Source organism: Zeus faber (assembly GCF_960531495.2).
Source record: "Zeus faber genome assembly, chromosome: 1".
NCBI lineage: Eukaryota > Metazoa > Chordata > Actinopteri > Zeiformes > Zeidae > Zeus > Zeus faber.
Genome location: NC_137193.1, coordinates 28,058,926 through 28,074,969, shown reverse-complemented (window position 1 = coordinate 28,074,969; position 16,044 = coordinate 28,058,926). Strand labels below are relative to the sequence as shown.

General features: G+C 41.1%; 1 protein-coding gene across 1 annotated transcript in view; it reads left to right on the top strand.

Moving 5' to 3' along the window:
- csmd2 (CUB and Sushi multiple domains 2) overlaps positions 1–16,044 on the top strand; it is a gene marked incomplete at both ends in the record, with an annotated part of 282,856 nt that overhangs the window by 155,647 nt on the left and 111,165 nt on the right. The window contains 3 exons of the mRNA XM_080019861.1: positions 11,809–12,011; positions 12,366–12,557; positions 15,747–15,885. Of these exons, the coding sequence (XP_079875987.1) occupies positions 11,809–12,011; positions 12,366–12,557; positions 15,747–15,885 (534 nt within the window). The remainder of the gene's footprint in view (positions 1–11,808; positions 12,012–12,365; positions 12,558–15,746; positions 15,886–16,044) is intronic.

The following is a 16,044-nucleotide window of genomic DNA, read 5'->3' as shown; positions in this document are numbered from 1 at the left end:
TCATTAATCGCTCTTAAATCATATACCAAGCGATAGGACTCATCTGGTTTCTTTAAAGGCAATACAGGCGTATTGCTCTGAGGATCCAAACATATTTCCACTTCACCTGATTTTAACAGTCCTTCAATTTGTGGTTCAATCCCTTTGATTGCCTCCTCCTTTAGTGGGTATTGGTTTTTCCAAGGCGGTTTGGTTCCTGGTCTCAGTTCATCTCTCACCGGTTGGGCTGACTTCACATGTCCGATGTCAGTACTATGTCGTGACCACAAACATTCTGGAATTTGTTGGAGCATCTCCTCTTTCATACTGAGTCCAATTTAGCGCTGAACATTGACTCATGAGTCATCTGTATCACTTTTGGTTGTCCTTGTCCTTGAGCTGAAATCATGATTTTCATGAACTTTTGTTCTTCACTTATCCAGATAGCCAGATTCTCCTTTATTGGTGCAAAAATGGCTTCCTCAGCTTCTGCCATCATTTCTCCTATTTGCTTCTGCTTAAATCCTTCAGCCACCATAATAGTCACATGTGGCACACTTTTCTCAATGTCGTACTCTTTCTCAAGATACTCATTGGTGTTTATCTTCATAGCTGCTCCTTGTGGTCCCGCAGTTATGCAGCACAAGGTCAGCTGAACATGCTTTGGTTGACTACTCAATCATTCCTCCGGATCCAATTGGCCCACTTTCTTGAAATATTTCAGCTTGCAGTGATATGGATACTCAGGGGGCTTAGCATCAGGCATATTTGACACAATGAACTTCTCCCACATCTTGGCTGGCTCTAATAGCTCTGGATAAGATTTCCAATCCAATATACTGAAGAAGTTTCAGTCTCTGGTGCCATAAATAATTGGTGGTAGACATCGGGCGACACATCCACCAGAGAGCCGTACGCCGTATTGTACAGTTTAGTTTGCACATAGCATCTTTTCCCAAGAGTGCAATGGGTGTATGTTTTGACACCAAAATAGGTAGTGTGATTTTCCTATTTTTGCAGCAGAGCTCAATTGGTTTTGTGAGAGGAATCAGCTGTTTCACACCCTCAAACCCGATTGTCCGTACCAATTGGTCAGACATGGGGAGATTTATAGCATCTTCAGGCCGAACACAGGTGAAAGCTGCTTGGCAATCTGCCATTACTTCCAATGGCTTATCATTTATTTTCACCTCTATTTTTGGATCTTGCTCCGGCCCTGATACTATCAGCTGACACCTCCCTCTCGAGTCTTCCGGGCACCCCTAAAAACCAGGTTCTGGACCCCTGTAAGGGTTCACCGGTCCCCTGGGTGGCTGTGGTTGTCCTCTGAAGCCTCCTCTGAACCTGTAGCAGTCACGTGAAAAATGACCTAGCTGTCCAAAATTATGACACGCTCCTTGAGACTGTTAGAAATTTCCTCCTCTGCCTCTTCCTAAATTTCCTTTACCTCTTCCTCTCCATGTTTGTGGTTGGTCAAAAACTGGCTGTGGAAAGGAGACATTGGGGACCACAGGTGGTAGAACCTGAATCTGTCCTTGCTGTGGTTGTAGTGGAAATTGATTTGGTTGAGACTGGCTCTGCATAACCACAGCTTGTTTCTTTTCCTTCTTCTTGTTATCCACCAACTGTTGAGTTTTCTGAGAATCTCCTGGTCCTGTTCCTTCTGGTCATGCTCCTTTTTCCGAGATAGCTCCACTTGATGTGCTATGTGGTCCGTATTAACACCTTTGGTCATGCTTCCAAGATCAACCACTTCTGCCAATTTGCACCTCACTTGTAGAGGCAGCCCCTTCTGTATTTTGGCTCAGGGAATTGATTTCTCCATTTGATTCAAATTTGGCAAATTCCTGTGACATTTCTCCACACTTAATGAGTTCTTGACACATAAGCGCTTGGATTTTCCTGTGGGCCCAGTGACTCAAAAAGATGTTGTCCGGATGTACGTTTGTTGGAAATGCATCTTTCAATGCTCTCCACATTTAACCTCTACTTGCAGCAAACAATTCTGGATCCCTTCCATAGCTGGGACTCCAATGAGGCTAGCCGAAAGTATTTTAATATCTCCCATGGCAGGCTGTGTTCCCACCAAAACCTCTTCCAGCTTTGAGATCCATGTATGTGCTCCATCTTGAAGAGTGGGTAACTTTTCAAGTATGTTAGACAAGTCTGAATTCTGCCAAGGCTTGTATTCTAAATGTTGTCCTCGAATTATCACTGGACACATTTTGTCGGGTCTCTTTCCTTTTCTTGGACATAGTCCATAACTCAAAGTGTCTGGCTTTTGAGGCTTTTTCTTCTGTAGTTTCTTCTCCGTTATTTGCTGTTCTTATAATCGTTTTTCCAATGCTTGTCGAACTTCGGGACAGGTGGAGTCACTTATGTCCTCGAGGCATCCCTCTATGCTCCTCTCAATTTCTCTTAAAACCATGCGTCTGTCATCTCCTACCCCAGTGCTGGCTGCTAACGGTTGAAAACAGGAAGGACCTTCTTTCTCCGATTCTTCATCGCTTTCTCCTTGTTCGCTCTCATCCGTGTCCTCCGTTCCCGGAGCCATTTTCCTTACTGGTCGATCTCCTTTTTTCTCCATTTTAGCCAACATCCGTCTGACTGCTGAGTCGTATCCTCCAATAGCTTTGTCAGAGTCACTCCCAATCTCTTCTCCTATTTCCAGACTCCTGACTCGTTGTCTGCTTCCCAAACGGTTCTTTCTCTTGGTATTGTTGAAGCTCGGATACATCTTGATGGTTGTTTTAGGCTTGCCCATCTCTGTTATTTGCTCGAGATAGTGTAAGCCTTCCTGTGTAATCACTGGGAGCCGGGGATAAACATCACTGAACTTCACCTCCTTCTCATGAGACGGGGGCTTCTTTACAGATGCTGTATGTGAGAAGGGTGCGGTAATCTTCTCATTATTTTTTCTGTTTCCTTTTCATTTTTCTTTATTTCTTGTCTATATTGTTCTCTTTTTTCCTTTGCAGCTTCGAACCATGTCTGTCCCTCCTTTACAAACAGCTAAAGAATGCCAAGTTCTGTTTGTCTTTTCTCCGTGCGTCTCTTTCCTTTCTTGACTTTCTTTTGATTTACTTTATATGTGGACACAAGCACCTGCATTGTTTTAATCACATCCGGGTTAAGAGCTCCTTCAACTGGCCACGGTTGTTCAATCTCAGGCCAACGCTTGTTCCATTTTCCTGATATTCTAGCAATATCTTTAATAAGGGGATTATTATTTCGCACTACATCAATAGGAGCGATTACTTTTGTTATTTTAGTATCCATTTTTGACATTCTAATGACACTCTTATTTTCTTTTATTGTAAATCGAATTGAATTATTTAAAATTTATTTATAAAGCACCGTGTAATCACACTCAACCAAAAACAGCTGCATTTACAAACCCCAGAGGAGACCAATCGCTTCCCACTTGTAAAAGCCTGATGCATCTGATCACACTCATTTATGTTAAATTATCAAAATTATATCAGTGTTCATTTTCAAAACAGCCTAGATAAACCATACTCAGATAATGAAACCAATATTCACAGCACTCAACAGTATTTAAATCAAAGCAGCTTTTCCACATGTGATCAATCAAATCAATAATACTCCATTAATTAGGCAAATGCCTTAATTAGTCAGTCCATTGCCAAGTCTCTCACTAAATAATTGCAAATGCAATGTATGAAAATTAACTACTACAAGTATATATGTGAAAACAAACTAAACACGTATATTATAACTAAATGTATAGACATATAGGTAAATGCAGGTGAGGTCTGTTGAAAGAGTTTGTGGACAAAACCGTACTAGCCTTTAACTGGTTCAGCTGGATTCAGGATTCGAAAACGTCGTCATCCGCAAGCCTCACTGTCCGTGAAGATCTGCCAGATGTCTTGTCATCTGCCCTTTGGATGATCAAATTCAGACTCATTCCATCTTCTCTGTCTTTACCCCAGCTTTCACTCAGCATAGTAAAAGAGAGGAAGAAAGAAAAAAGAAAAAGAACAACAGAAGAGTTCAGTGTCTTTGGCTAACTCTAAATTCTTATCCACACTGTAATACAATTCAGTGTGACATACATTATCAGCTTTTTTATTTTGCGCGCACTTTATATAAAGCAATGTTTAATTTTATTCATGCAATGCATTTAAAGTCTAAAGAGTATATTAGTCAATCTGATATCACCTTTAATTAGTTATTTTTATTCTATTTAAATATTTATTTTTATTTTATTTCATTATTTTTATTTTATTTATCTATTTAATTTTATTTTATCTTATTATTTATTTCTTCTAACTACACAGCCCCTCTTGTCAGGAGGAGTTAACTAGGTTCCACTCTGTATGTAGCACCACCCCTTGCTCCACCTCTTAAATCTAGCAACGACTTCCAGTATGGAGTGAACATCCTGTTTTAGCTCCCGTATGAACAGCCCGGAACACAAAACCTCTTTTCTTGCATCAAAAACCAGCGTTTCCTTCTATTTCATCAAGACTATCTGCTCTTGTAACCAGACAGGACTCACAGAAACCACCGCCACACACACCCCAAGCATAAAAAGAAAAAGAAAAAACCCACACACAAATCAAACAATTCACAAATCCTACTTCCAATTCAGAGCAGGAGATTTTCTTTTCTTTTCTAAATGTGTACATGCATGTGTAGGCAGACTGTGGCTTTAGTCCTTCAGAAGGCTCATTTTGTTATCAAACATATGAAGTCCTGTAAAGGTTCATATCCTTTATCAAATGTCCTTGGAAAAAGGTTTATACATATTTATCAAACGTCCTTAAAGAAAAAGGCTCATATATATGTATCAAACGTCCTTAAAGAAAGGCTCATTGTCTTTATTATCAACTTTACAAGGTCCGTAAACAGGCTCATATATGTTTATCAGTCAAGAGGCAAGAAATGTTTCTCTTTATGTATTATTCAACTGCTCACCACATATGTATACTTAATTAATAACACATATATTCTATATATCACTTACACATATACAAAACATTACACAAAGCTCTTCACACATCTGTAGCCGCGGCCCTTTCACACTCACAGATACAAAAAGAAAAAAAGAAAAAGGTATGTCTGTCCAGCAGCACATCTGATCCTCCAAAAACTTCAACAGCGCTTAACTTTTTGTTTTAACGTCGACTCATTCAAAATTTTCACGCCAAACTTTTAACAAATTATCTTTTTAATCAGATTCTCTCATCATACATGTTCACTAGTTCTCCTGGGCAGGTTCAGCCCTGTTTTCCCCCACTTTTCTCAAACTCTATTTTTCATCTTAATTCCTCTTTTAAGCCTTTAACTTTTAACTCTTTTTTCCTTTACTTTCACCTTATTTTCTCTTTTAAGCTTATTTCCTCTTTTAAGCTTTTAACTTTTAACTATCTTTTACTTTACTTTCATCTTTTTCCTCTTTTAAGCTTATTTCTTCTTTTAAGCTTTTAACTTTTAAGTCTTTTTCACTTTACTTTCATCTTTTTCATCATCATTTCATTTTATTTCATATTTATTCAATTCCCCTGGCCAGGGTTATTTCCTCTTTGTTTTTCCTACACAAATTTGACTATTACTATATCATCATACGGCCAACTTTCGCTCAGCAGCTAATGTACACATGTCTTACCGTTAAAAAGATAGGGCCCTGTCTTCATTTAATCTTGCATGGTTATTTAACTGCGTTTGAGTTACTAATTCTGCCATTCTAATATTACTTTTCACTTCAAGTTCATTCTCTTTTACCTTATTTGTTGTCTTTATTCTGTATTTCTCTTTTTCTTCATTTATTATTCTCTTATTCCCCTTATTTACATCTTTTTCAACTTAATAAACCCCAATTTAGACGGAAACTCACTTCACACATCAACACATCATCTCTCATCTCTGCACAATCTGCTCTTGTTAGTGCAGCCTATCTGCACAAAACACAACCGCTTCAGACCACATAACAGCTCGTATTGTAAGTGAAGACTCACCCTTGAGGAATTTAAAGTGGTAACTTCTGAAGTGGGGCGGCAGTGGCAGATGAGGCCCAACACATCCTGATTCGTGACGCCACTTTGTAGTTTCTGGGTGATTTTGATGTGTTGATGAAGAAGGAGTCTCTGCTGACGCAGACTTGTTAAAATAATAGTTTTATTACACATATCAGCATCAAACCAGACTTGCCATGGACGGTCTGGGAGAGAACAGGAGCAAGATATATTCTCTCCCAAAAGAAGTAAAAGACTTGTCCTTTATACTAGTACGGGGATCATGTAGCCCATCTGGTCACAATGCATAGGTCACAGTTCAGCACTTGTCCGACGTAAATCTACACATTTCCTCCTCTGGCCTGGCTGGAGGCTTCCCTACATCCTTTGTCTTACGGGCTTCCAAATAGACACGTTGTTATTGTTGTTCTCCGTATGACATGGAAGAAATAACTTAAAAGTAACATACGTTAGTAATTATACCATACAATCACTATACAATAAGCTCTGATTCTTGAGAACCCAGGGCCCTCATTCAGACACCTCAGTAGTTATTGAGAATACAGTGAAACCAGGATCAAAACAGTCAGTTTAGTTCATTTTCTAACGGTACTAACACATTGTAAACGTAATAACGGTCACGTTTTATTTTTTATTAATTAATTATTTTACAATCTGTGATGTCAGCATGCTGGCTATACAACACAAAGTATTTGTATGCCATTGCATCTAGGACAGAGTTAGTCTGCAAGTGGAGTTCAAGTTCTCAACCTGCAATGCAACTCTTTATTAATTCTCACCAAGAACTGCTGCAATAACTCTGTCCTGTAGCACAAAACCATAGCTTTTTGTTACACAGAACCACCACCAATCGCCCATCTTTGGAGAACGATTTTACCATGTTTTGGTCTGTAAACAACTAATTAGTACTCCAAGAGGGTAGGAATCACCACGGGTGAAACAAATAAACATAGAACCAAAAACAACATGTACATGGAAAAACATGAACATAGAAACAGACAACAACATGTACATGGAAAAACAGAGTTAATTAAGTCTGGTAAAACTGGAACAGCAATTCGGCATGTGGCCGCTTCCTGTCATAGTTATAAATGAGGGAGAAAAGGAGAGGCATGTCACCAGGAGGGTGCTGTTGGTGTTTTCAAAGCAGGTGCTGGTGGTGTGTGTGTGTGCCTATGATAAGAGCACGTGTGTGTGTGTGTGTGTGTGTGTGTGTGTGTGTGTGTGTGTGTGTGTGTGTGTGTGTGTGTGTGTGTGTGTGTGTGTGTGTGTGTGTGTGTGTGTGTGTGTGTGTGTGTGTGTGTGTCTCTCAAGTGTCCCCCAGTGAGTGCACAGGACTTGTCTCAATAGGTTCTGGAGTATAAGTTCAGTTTTATATAATAGTGCTTCCAAGCAGCGGAAAAGGCCCCAAAGCCACCCCTGAGGTCCATGGCTGTACAGACACCCCACAGCCGCAGGAAAGCCCCGAGCACTTCGCCCTGCAGCCACAGAAGAGCCCCACCAGCCCCCAGAGAGGCCAGTAGACAGCGGAGCAACACCCACTCCTGGCTGCGAGGAGCTTAACCCAGTTCCGGAGCGCACAAGAAGACCCTGCACCCCTTAGGCGCACACACACAACCCACTCCCATGTGCAGGCACAAGACTCAGCCAAACCCAACCGGCAGGGGGCCCACCGGGCCGCAACCCGCCCAACCACACCCCCACATCAACCTACCTCCACCCCAGAAAACCCCAGTGGTCAACTTGTGCTGTTGGCAATTGCAGTTATTGTGGGCCAGATGGCATGAAAGTAGTCATCTCTGGTATTCAGGGAACAGTTAGAAAAAACTTCTTTATTCACAAAACCTATTTTGAACATTTTATGTTGGGTGATATGAGCTCTGTGCTGAATCTTATATTGGATGAGTTGCATTTTAGAATTGTGGGTCATAGAACAGGTGTTGCAAATAAGCTTTCACAGATTGATTTCAGTGGAACATCAAGGTCTCTTTCTCATTACATGTTAGTAAAGATAAAGTGTCATCTGTTTTTAATATGTTGTTTGTATATTCTGGAAAATTTAGTTTTTAAATGACCTATATGAGTAAGATGTTAAATCATCGGAGGTGGTTGTAGGATGTTGTTTATTCATTTGATTTTTACTTTTAGAGACTAGTTTAAGGAATTGCAGGAAACTGTGGCTGGTGATATCATATATTTTGGTTAAGGTTGGGAAGGATATAACCAAATTATTTTCATAAAAGATTTCCAGATGGGTAATTCCTTGTCTTTTTCAAGACCTGAAGATTTAAAAAAAAGTGTGGGATCTGTTTTTAACAAGAAAATCCAAGTTGTGCCAGATTGGAATGAATTTGTTTGGGGAAAGAGTGTGACCACTGAGTTTGAGGGATTTCCACCAGGCTGACAGAGTTGAAGAATGGGTTTTTAAAGCAATTATGTTTCCTTATTGATTCAGTACAGAATGGGAGATCAAAAATTGATAAATCCTGACATTCTGTTTTTTCAGTGTCTTGCCATCCATGGCCCAATTGTTGCTGTGGTTGTAACCATCATTATAAATTGAAGGTGGTTTGCAGTATCTGAAGTTTGGTAGGCCTCCACATTCTTTGTTTTTCTGTAGTGTTGGTAGTTTAATTCTCAGTTTCTTGAATTGAATTGAATTTATTGGTTATTGAGTCTAGAGTATTAAACCAAAGGAGGAAGATGCGCAGAAGAGAAGGTATTTGAGGCAGATGATCGCTGTGGCAAACCCTAACGGGAGCAGGCAAGAGAAGAAGAAGACTGTTGTTGGACTGGGGTCATTAAAATGTATTGTTTATTTTTGGTAGTATATTACTTTTCAATGCTGCCACCCTACCAGTTAGTGAGATGGGTAGGTTGTTCCATCGAGTGAGGTCTTCTTCATTGGATTTGAGCAAAATGGAATAAAGTTAAGGGTGAACAAATTTGACAGATTGATGGAGATATCAATACCAAGGTATCTAATGTTGCCTGTTTTGATGGTGAAGGGACGTTTCTGGGTTACAGCATTCCAGTCTTCCCCACTAAGTGGTAAGACCATGGATTTAGTTTGTTGAATAGTCTGAGTTAGCTGAGATTTTTGATATAAGATTGAACACTCCCAGTAGGGATGAAATTGGGTTCCGTAAATACAACAAAATATCGTCCGCATACAAACTGATTTTGTGAACAGAATTTGCTGTTTGTATGCCAATGATATTACTGTTTTTACGGATGGCCCCTGCAAGGGGTTCAATAAACATAGTAATAGCGAATAGTAAAGGGGAGAGTGGACATCCTTTCCTTGTGCCACATTGTAGAGTGAAACATTGCAGAATTCTGATCCATTAAATGAGTGACTCTCCAAAGCCAAATTTGTTGAGGGTGGAAAAGAGATATGTCCAACTAACTCTGTCAAATGCTTTTTGGGCATCTATAAAAGCAATAACAGTATTTAATTTGAGAGCTGTACTCATGTGCGGAGGCATTGTGTGTGATGTTTAACTGCAAATCATGTTACTGGGGACCTCCTGGAACCTCTTGAAGGACCCCCTGAGGTCCATCGACCCCACAACCGCTAAGGGTTTAGAACCGCTCTAGACATTTTCCTATGTGTTTTCATTGTTTGAGCTCCTCTGCTTGCATTCATTTTGAAGTCTAAGAAGCTTATGTTTGGTGGGAGCTAAACATGTGCTGGGAACACCGTTCATATCTTTAACATCGCTAAACTACCATCCTGCCGGCGACAGGTGCCATCCATATACAGTGGGGCAAAAAAGTATTTAGTCAGCCACCAATTGTGCAAGTTCTCCCACTTAAAAAGATGAGAGAGGCCTGTTATTTTCATCATAGGTTCACCTCAACTATGAGAGACAAAATGAGAAAGAAAAATCCAGAAAAACACATTGTCTGATTTTTAAAGAATTTATTTGCAAATTATGGTGGAAAATAAGTATTTGGTCAATAACAAAAGTTCATCTCAGTACTTTGTTATATACCCTTTGTTTGCAATGACTGAGGTCAAACGTTTTCTGTCATTCTTCACAAGGTTTTCACACACTGTTGCTGGTATTTTGGCCCATTCCTCCATGCAGATCTCCTCTAGAGCAGTGATGTTTTGGGGCTGTCGCTGGGCAACACGGACTTTCAACTCCCTCCAAAGATTTTCTATGTGGTTGAGATCTGGAGACTGGCTAGGCCACTCCAGGACCTTGAAATGCTTCTTACGAAGCCACTCCTTCGTTGCCCGGGGGGTGTGTTTGGGATCATTGTCATGCTGAAAGACCCAGCCACGTTTCATCTTCAATGCCCTTGCTAATGGAAGGAGATTTTCACTCTAAATCTCACGATACATGGCCCCATTCATTCATTCCTTTACACGGATCAGTCGTCCTGGTCCCTTTGCAGAAAAACAGCCCCAAAGCATGATGTTTCCACCCCCATGCTTCACAGTAGGTATGGTGTTCTTTGGATGCAACTCAGCTTTCTTTCTCCTCCAAACACGACAAGTTGAGTTTTTACCAAAAAGTTCTATTTTGGTTTCATCTGACCATATGACATTCTCCCAATCCTCTTCTGGATCATCCAAATGCTCTCTAGCAAACTTCAGACGGGCCTGGACATGTACTGGCTTAAGCAGGGGGACACGTCTGGCACTGCAGGATTTGAGTCCCTGGCGGCGTAGTGTGTTACTGATGGTAGCCTTTGTTACTTTGGTCCCAGCTCTCTGCAGGTCATTCACTAGGTCCCCCCGTGTGGTTCTGGGATGTTTGCTCACCGTTCTTGTGTTCATTTTGACCCCACGGGGTGAGCTCTTGCGTGGAGCCCCAGATCGAGGGAGATTATCAGTGGTCTTGTATGTCTTCCATTTTCTAATAATTGCTCCCACAGTTGATTTCTTCACAACAAGCTGCTTACCTATTGCAGATTCAGTCTTCCCAGCCTGGTGCAGGTCTACAATTTTGTTTCTGGTGTCCTTTGACAGCTCTATGGTCTTGGCCATAGTGGAGTTTGGAGTGTGACTGCTTGAGGTTGTGGACAGGTGTCTTTTATACTGATAACGAGTTCAAACAGGTGCCATTAATACAGGTAACAAGTGAAGGACAGAGGAGCCTCTTAAAGAAAAAGTTACAGGTCTGTGAAAGCCATAAATCTTGCTTGTTTGTAGGTGACCAAATACTTATTTTACCGAGGAATTTACCAATTAATTCATTAAAAATCCTACAATGTGATTTCCTGGATTCTTTCTCCCCATTCTGTCTCTCATAGCCGAAGTGTACCTATGATGAAAATTACAGGCCTCTCTCATCTTTGTAAGCGGGAGAACTTGCACAATTGGTGGCTGACTAAATACTTTTTTGCCCCACTGTATTAAGCGTTCCGCACCAACCTGTACAAGTTAATTAAATAACATTAGTTTTCTTATATTGTAGAATATATATATGTATATATATATATATATATATATCTGTTGTAAAAACACACTGTCACTTTAGTCTACATCCACGGTACCTTCTCAAAACTGACAAACAGACGACCCCCGGTGCATTCCATTCAACAATCTTCCAGTGTACCACCAGGTGTCTGGCAGCCTAAGTGAAGAGTAGTTCCTTTGGCAGCATCGGCTTTCTGATATGGAGAGTGTGGCTATTAAATATGGTGGCCAGAGTGACGTTGAATCGTCCATGGAAAGTCTTTTTGCCTCATTTATCGTTTCTTCTAGGACTGTATACCGACTTTGTCCTTGTATTTTCATCCTCACAAATATAGTCAACAGGATTAGACATGGAACAGACCTTTAACCATTTTTTATGGTTTGGTTACCCAGCCTCCATTACCTGGTGTTCCACACCGAGGAGGTCCACGACGTGCTTCGTATCTGGGATGGACCCCAGGACGGCGGTGTGCTCCTTAGGGAGCTGAGTGGCTCAGCGCTGCCCCCCGATGCTCACAGCACCTTCAACACCGTCAGCCTGCAATTCACCACTGACTTCTTCACCAGCAAACAGGGCTTTGCACTGCAGTTCTCGGGTGAGAGGGGGTTTGAAAATGTTCCAGTCATGGGGGAAACAAGCTAGAATAAGCATGTAGGGAGGCATTTGATGGATGATAAATTAGCTATAATCTTAAATTTTCGGTCGACATATTAGTGGTCAAGTGTTATTAGCAGCCTGGACGTGAGGGGAATTGATGGTACGATGCCCGCATTGATCTCATTGTGTGTCATTATGTTTGTAATTAAACATGAAAAAATAAGTATATGAACAGGATCAGTTCAGGATGGCTGGAGTGAGAGCCCTTCCTGGTGTCCCGTGTATGTGATTTACCAGCCTGGAAAAAAAAGGGTTATTTTGACAACTGAGTTGCTCTGCTTTGCCCCAAAAGTCTCCACAGCGACCTCCTGCAATGACCCGGGCCTGCCCATCAACGGGACCCGGGGTGGGGACAGCAGGGAGCCCGGGGACCACGTGGTGTTTCAGTGTGATCCCGGCTACATCCTGCAGGGGGCAAACAAGATCACCTGCACTGAAATCAACAGCCGCTTCTTCTGGCAGCCAGACCCCCCCATCTGTACAGGTATGAAAATGCTGCAACTAATTGCTTTACTCTACCTCTACTCTACTTCCCTCTACTCTACCTCTACTTTACTGTACCTCTACGCTACCTTACCCTCTACCTCTATACTTCCTGTACACTAACTCCCTCTACTCAACATTTACTCTTCCAACATTTACTCTTCCATTTACTCTACTTCTACCCTGCCCCTGGATCGCAAAGGTAGAGGGGCCAGATCGCGCGCCATTCCAATTTTTTATTTTATTTTTTTAATAGATCTGACCAACATGTTGAGTGAGCTTAATTTAGAGCTGCAAGGAAAACATAAAACTGTGGTCAACATGATCAGTTCAATTAATGCTTTCAAACAAAAAATGTAACTTCTGTTCTCAAAGCTGCAGCGCCATGATTTGGGGAAATTTCAAAACCTCGCATCAGAGCTGGAGACCCAAGGCAAGGAGCGTTCGCAACTTGACAGTGCCTGCTACACAGAGCAGACTGAAAATTGTCTGTCAGACTTTGACAAACGGTTTTGAGACTTTGCTTTACTCGAACCAAAAGCTACATTTCTGTGTTGCCCATTTACGGAAGATATTGAGGTTTGATTCACTCGCATCAGAAATTGCAACACTGTTTCACCTGAACTGGTCTGCAGAGGAGGATGAGATGCTGACACTACAGGCTGACATTCAGCTGAAGTCCAGGGCTCATGGACAGTTTGGGAACTTACTCACAGAGGAAAAGTACCCAAACATGAGGAAATGTGCTACCTCCTTGACTGCATTATTCGGTTCTACTTATTTATGCGAGTCAGCCTTTTCCCACATGACGTTATTAAGTCCAAATACCGTTCCACCACGACGGATGATCATTTGGAAGCCTGCTTGAGGCTGGCTACCAGCAGCTACTGTCCGGACTATGCAACCCTGGCCAACTCCATTCAGTGCAAGTCATCAGAGTAAGGTAGTGAAGTAGCGTGAATGTATTTAATTGTATTGTGCCGTAAGGGTTCATGCAGTGATGCAAGGTACGCCAAAATACAGTATATTGTATATATAAAGTATACTCAGCATATATATATAAATAAATATATTGAGCATTTTTTAATGCAGGTAGATAATTTTGATCTGGTCATTTTAAAAGTAGCTCACAAGCTGAAAAAGTGTGCACACCCATGCTCTAATCTATAGACAACTGTTGAAGTTTTCATGATTTGCGATTTTCGAAAATGTCTGATTTAATTCTTAATTTGTGTATATAAAGACACAATACAATATAAAATTGTTTCCACTTTTAACGTAGACTTAACAACAAAAAAAATTTCAATATGTGATGTGTATATGTGTGGATTAATTAAAGTTGGATATGAAGCAAAAGAAAATTAACTCTGGCAGCGTACATCCTGGCATATGGGGCTAGCTCCTTGCCCAGTAAATATTGCATGACTTCTAACTTCTGTTATTTGCAATCGCTACTTGTGGGAAAAAATAGTGCTGGATGTTCTTGCTTGTCCCTGACCTGGTTAATTTACCCATTTCTGAAGTGAATCCCAAAATGACAAACTTGATTGCCTCATTCCCTTGACATCATCTGATGTGATTGATTGATCGTCTGAAACAATTATCCTTCACCTCAATAACACCTCGTCAGGTCCTGTTCCCCGACAGCACCCCCACCTCCACACTCACTAGGAATATATAAAACAGCCGGAAGTAATTAACGGCAATTATGATGTTGTAATTAGCTGCCTTGTTTAATCAGAATTCCATTTAGTTTGTGTGGTTTGTTTGTGTGCTTTTTGAGGGTGATGGGTTGGAAACACCAACAGGGCTTATGAGCAGGCCAGTTCAGATGAAGTTAGAGGTAAGAACCTGACAAGGCAGTGTCAATGAGAATTAGCTTTACTTCCACAAATACCCCTTTCCCACTGCACCAAAAACCTGGTAACACCCGCAAATATGTGGCATTTGTCAATAGCGGGAAAGGAAAATGACTGCATTAGACACAGGTTTTAATCGGCTCCATCGCCGATTGTCTCTGATGTGAACAGGACAGCCTGGTCGACACGTTCATTTTGGCTCCTTTACCTGTGCTATGCCATGCGCTTTGAAGTTCCAGACTTCAGCACAAAAAAAGACAGGAATATTCGTGTATCATTCACTCATTTCATATCCGATTGAGAATCCAAAATCAAAATCTGAAGTTATAGACTTTTTTTCCGGGTGAGGGAGAATGAAATGTTGTGAGTGTGGGTATCACACCATGGGGAACACAGTGGAGAAACGCCACACTCCCTGCCGGGCTTCAAGTCACTCCAGCATCGCCCAAGCCGGTCCCCACTCTGCCACTGAGTGCATGCACTGGCCAGTACGCAGGTGAACACCGGCAGCGTGGATACTCCATGCTGCCAGGGCTCCATGTTGCTTCTCCTGTAGTGTTGCGTTATTCATGAACGATCTGATTCTTTTTAATGGCCAAAACCCTTATTTTAAACCCTTAAGTTTTACAGTTTTATGTTGTTGTTTGTTTAAGTTGCTGTCTCCTCTACTGTTTCATTCCCAAACACACTTGGACCATGACACGCCCATTTTGGACCATTTTTTTCCATCGTGTTTGTGACGTTGAATGTGCACATCTGGAAATTAATGGCATTTCTCCTGGCAATGGGAAAGGTGTCAATTATCTATGTTTAGCGGGTTTACCCCAGCTAAATATCTGGGTAAACCAGCTAATTTTGTGTGAAAACGGTATAAGCAAACACTTTTAGGAGAGGAACCCAATGTTGCCCACCGGTGAAACAAAATGATTACTGTGTAATGATGATGACTACTTTTGTCATATTGAAAGTGTAACAAAAAACAACAAATAATTTGTTATGATGATGTTTTTATGAAAAGTATACTTGCATGCCGGAATGTACTGGATTGTCTTTCTGTGCACTGTTTCCACTCAATAACTTTAATTTGTATGCTTTCATTCAATATAATTTCTTTATACACACAGATTTCATTATGTTTACAGTTATGTGACATAACGGCAATTTGCATCACTGCTGATGACTCAATTTCAAATATTCTTAATAAAATAGCGAGTTTGTAATTGTCATTGAGTTCACTGTTCATTTATGCAAGCTTCACTTTCACAACTTTTTAAAAATTTGGAACTGAAGCAGGGTGCTTTAGGTAAATTACTTTTCCTCCTGCTTTTTAGCTCCGTGCGGAGGGAACCTGACAGGTCCCAGCGGCTTGATTCTGTCACCCGAGTATCCAGAGCCCTACCCACATGGCAGGGAGTGCGACTGGACGGTCACTGTCACTCCCGACTATGTCATTGCTCTCAATTTCAACCAGTAAGTCTAAGACTGAGCATTATGACTGTGTTATAAGTGTGTTATGCCTTGTTACGACTGTGTTCCTACTGTTATGATCTTGTTGACTGTAAATCACATGTTTCAATTCTTAACTCATGTAATGTGAGTTATTTTTTTAGGAAGCAAACGTACATTAGT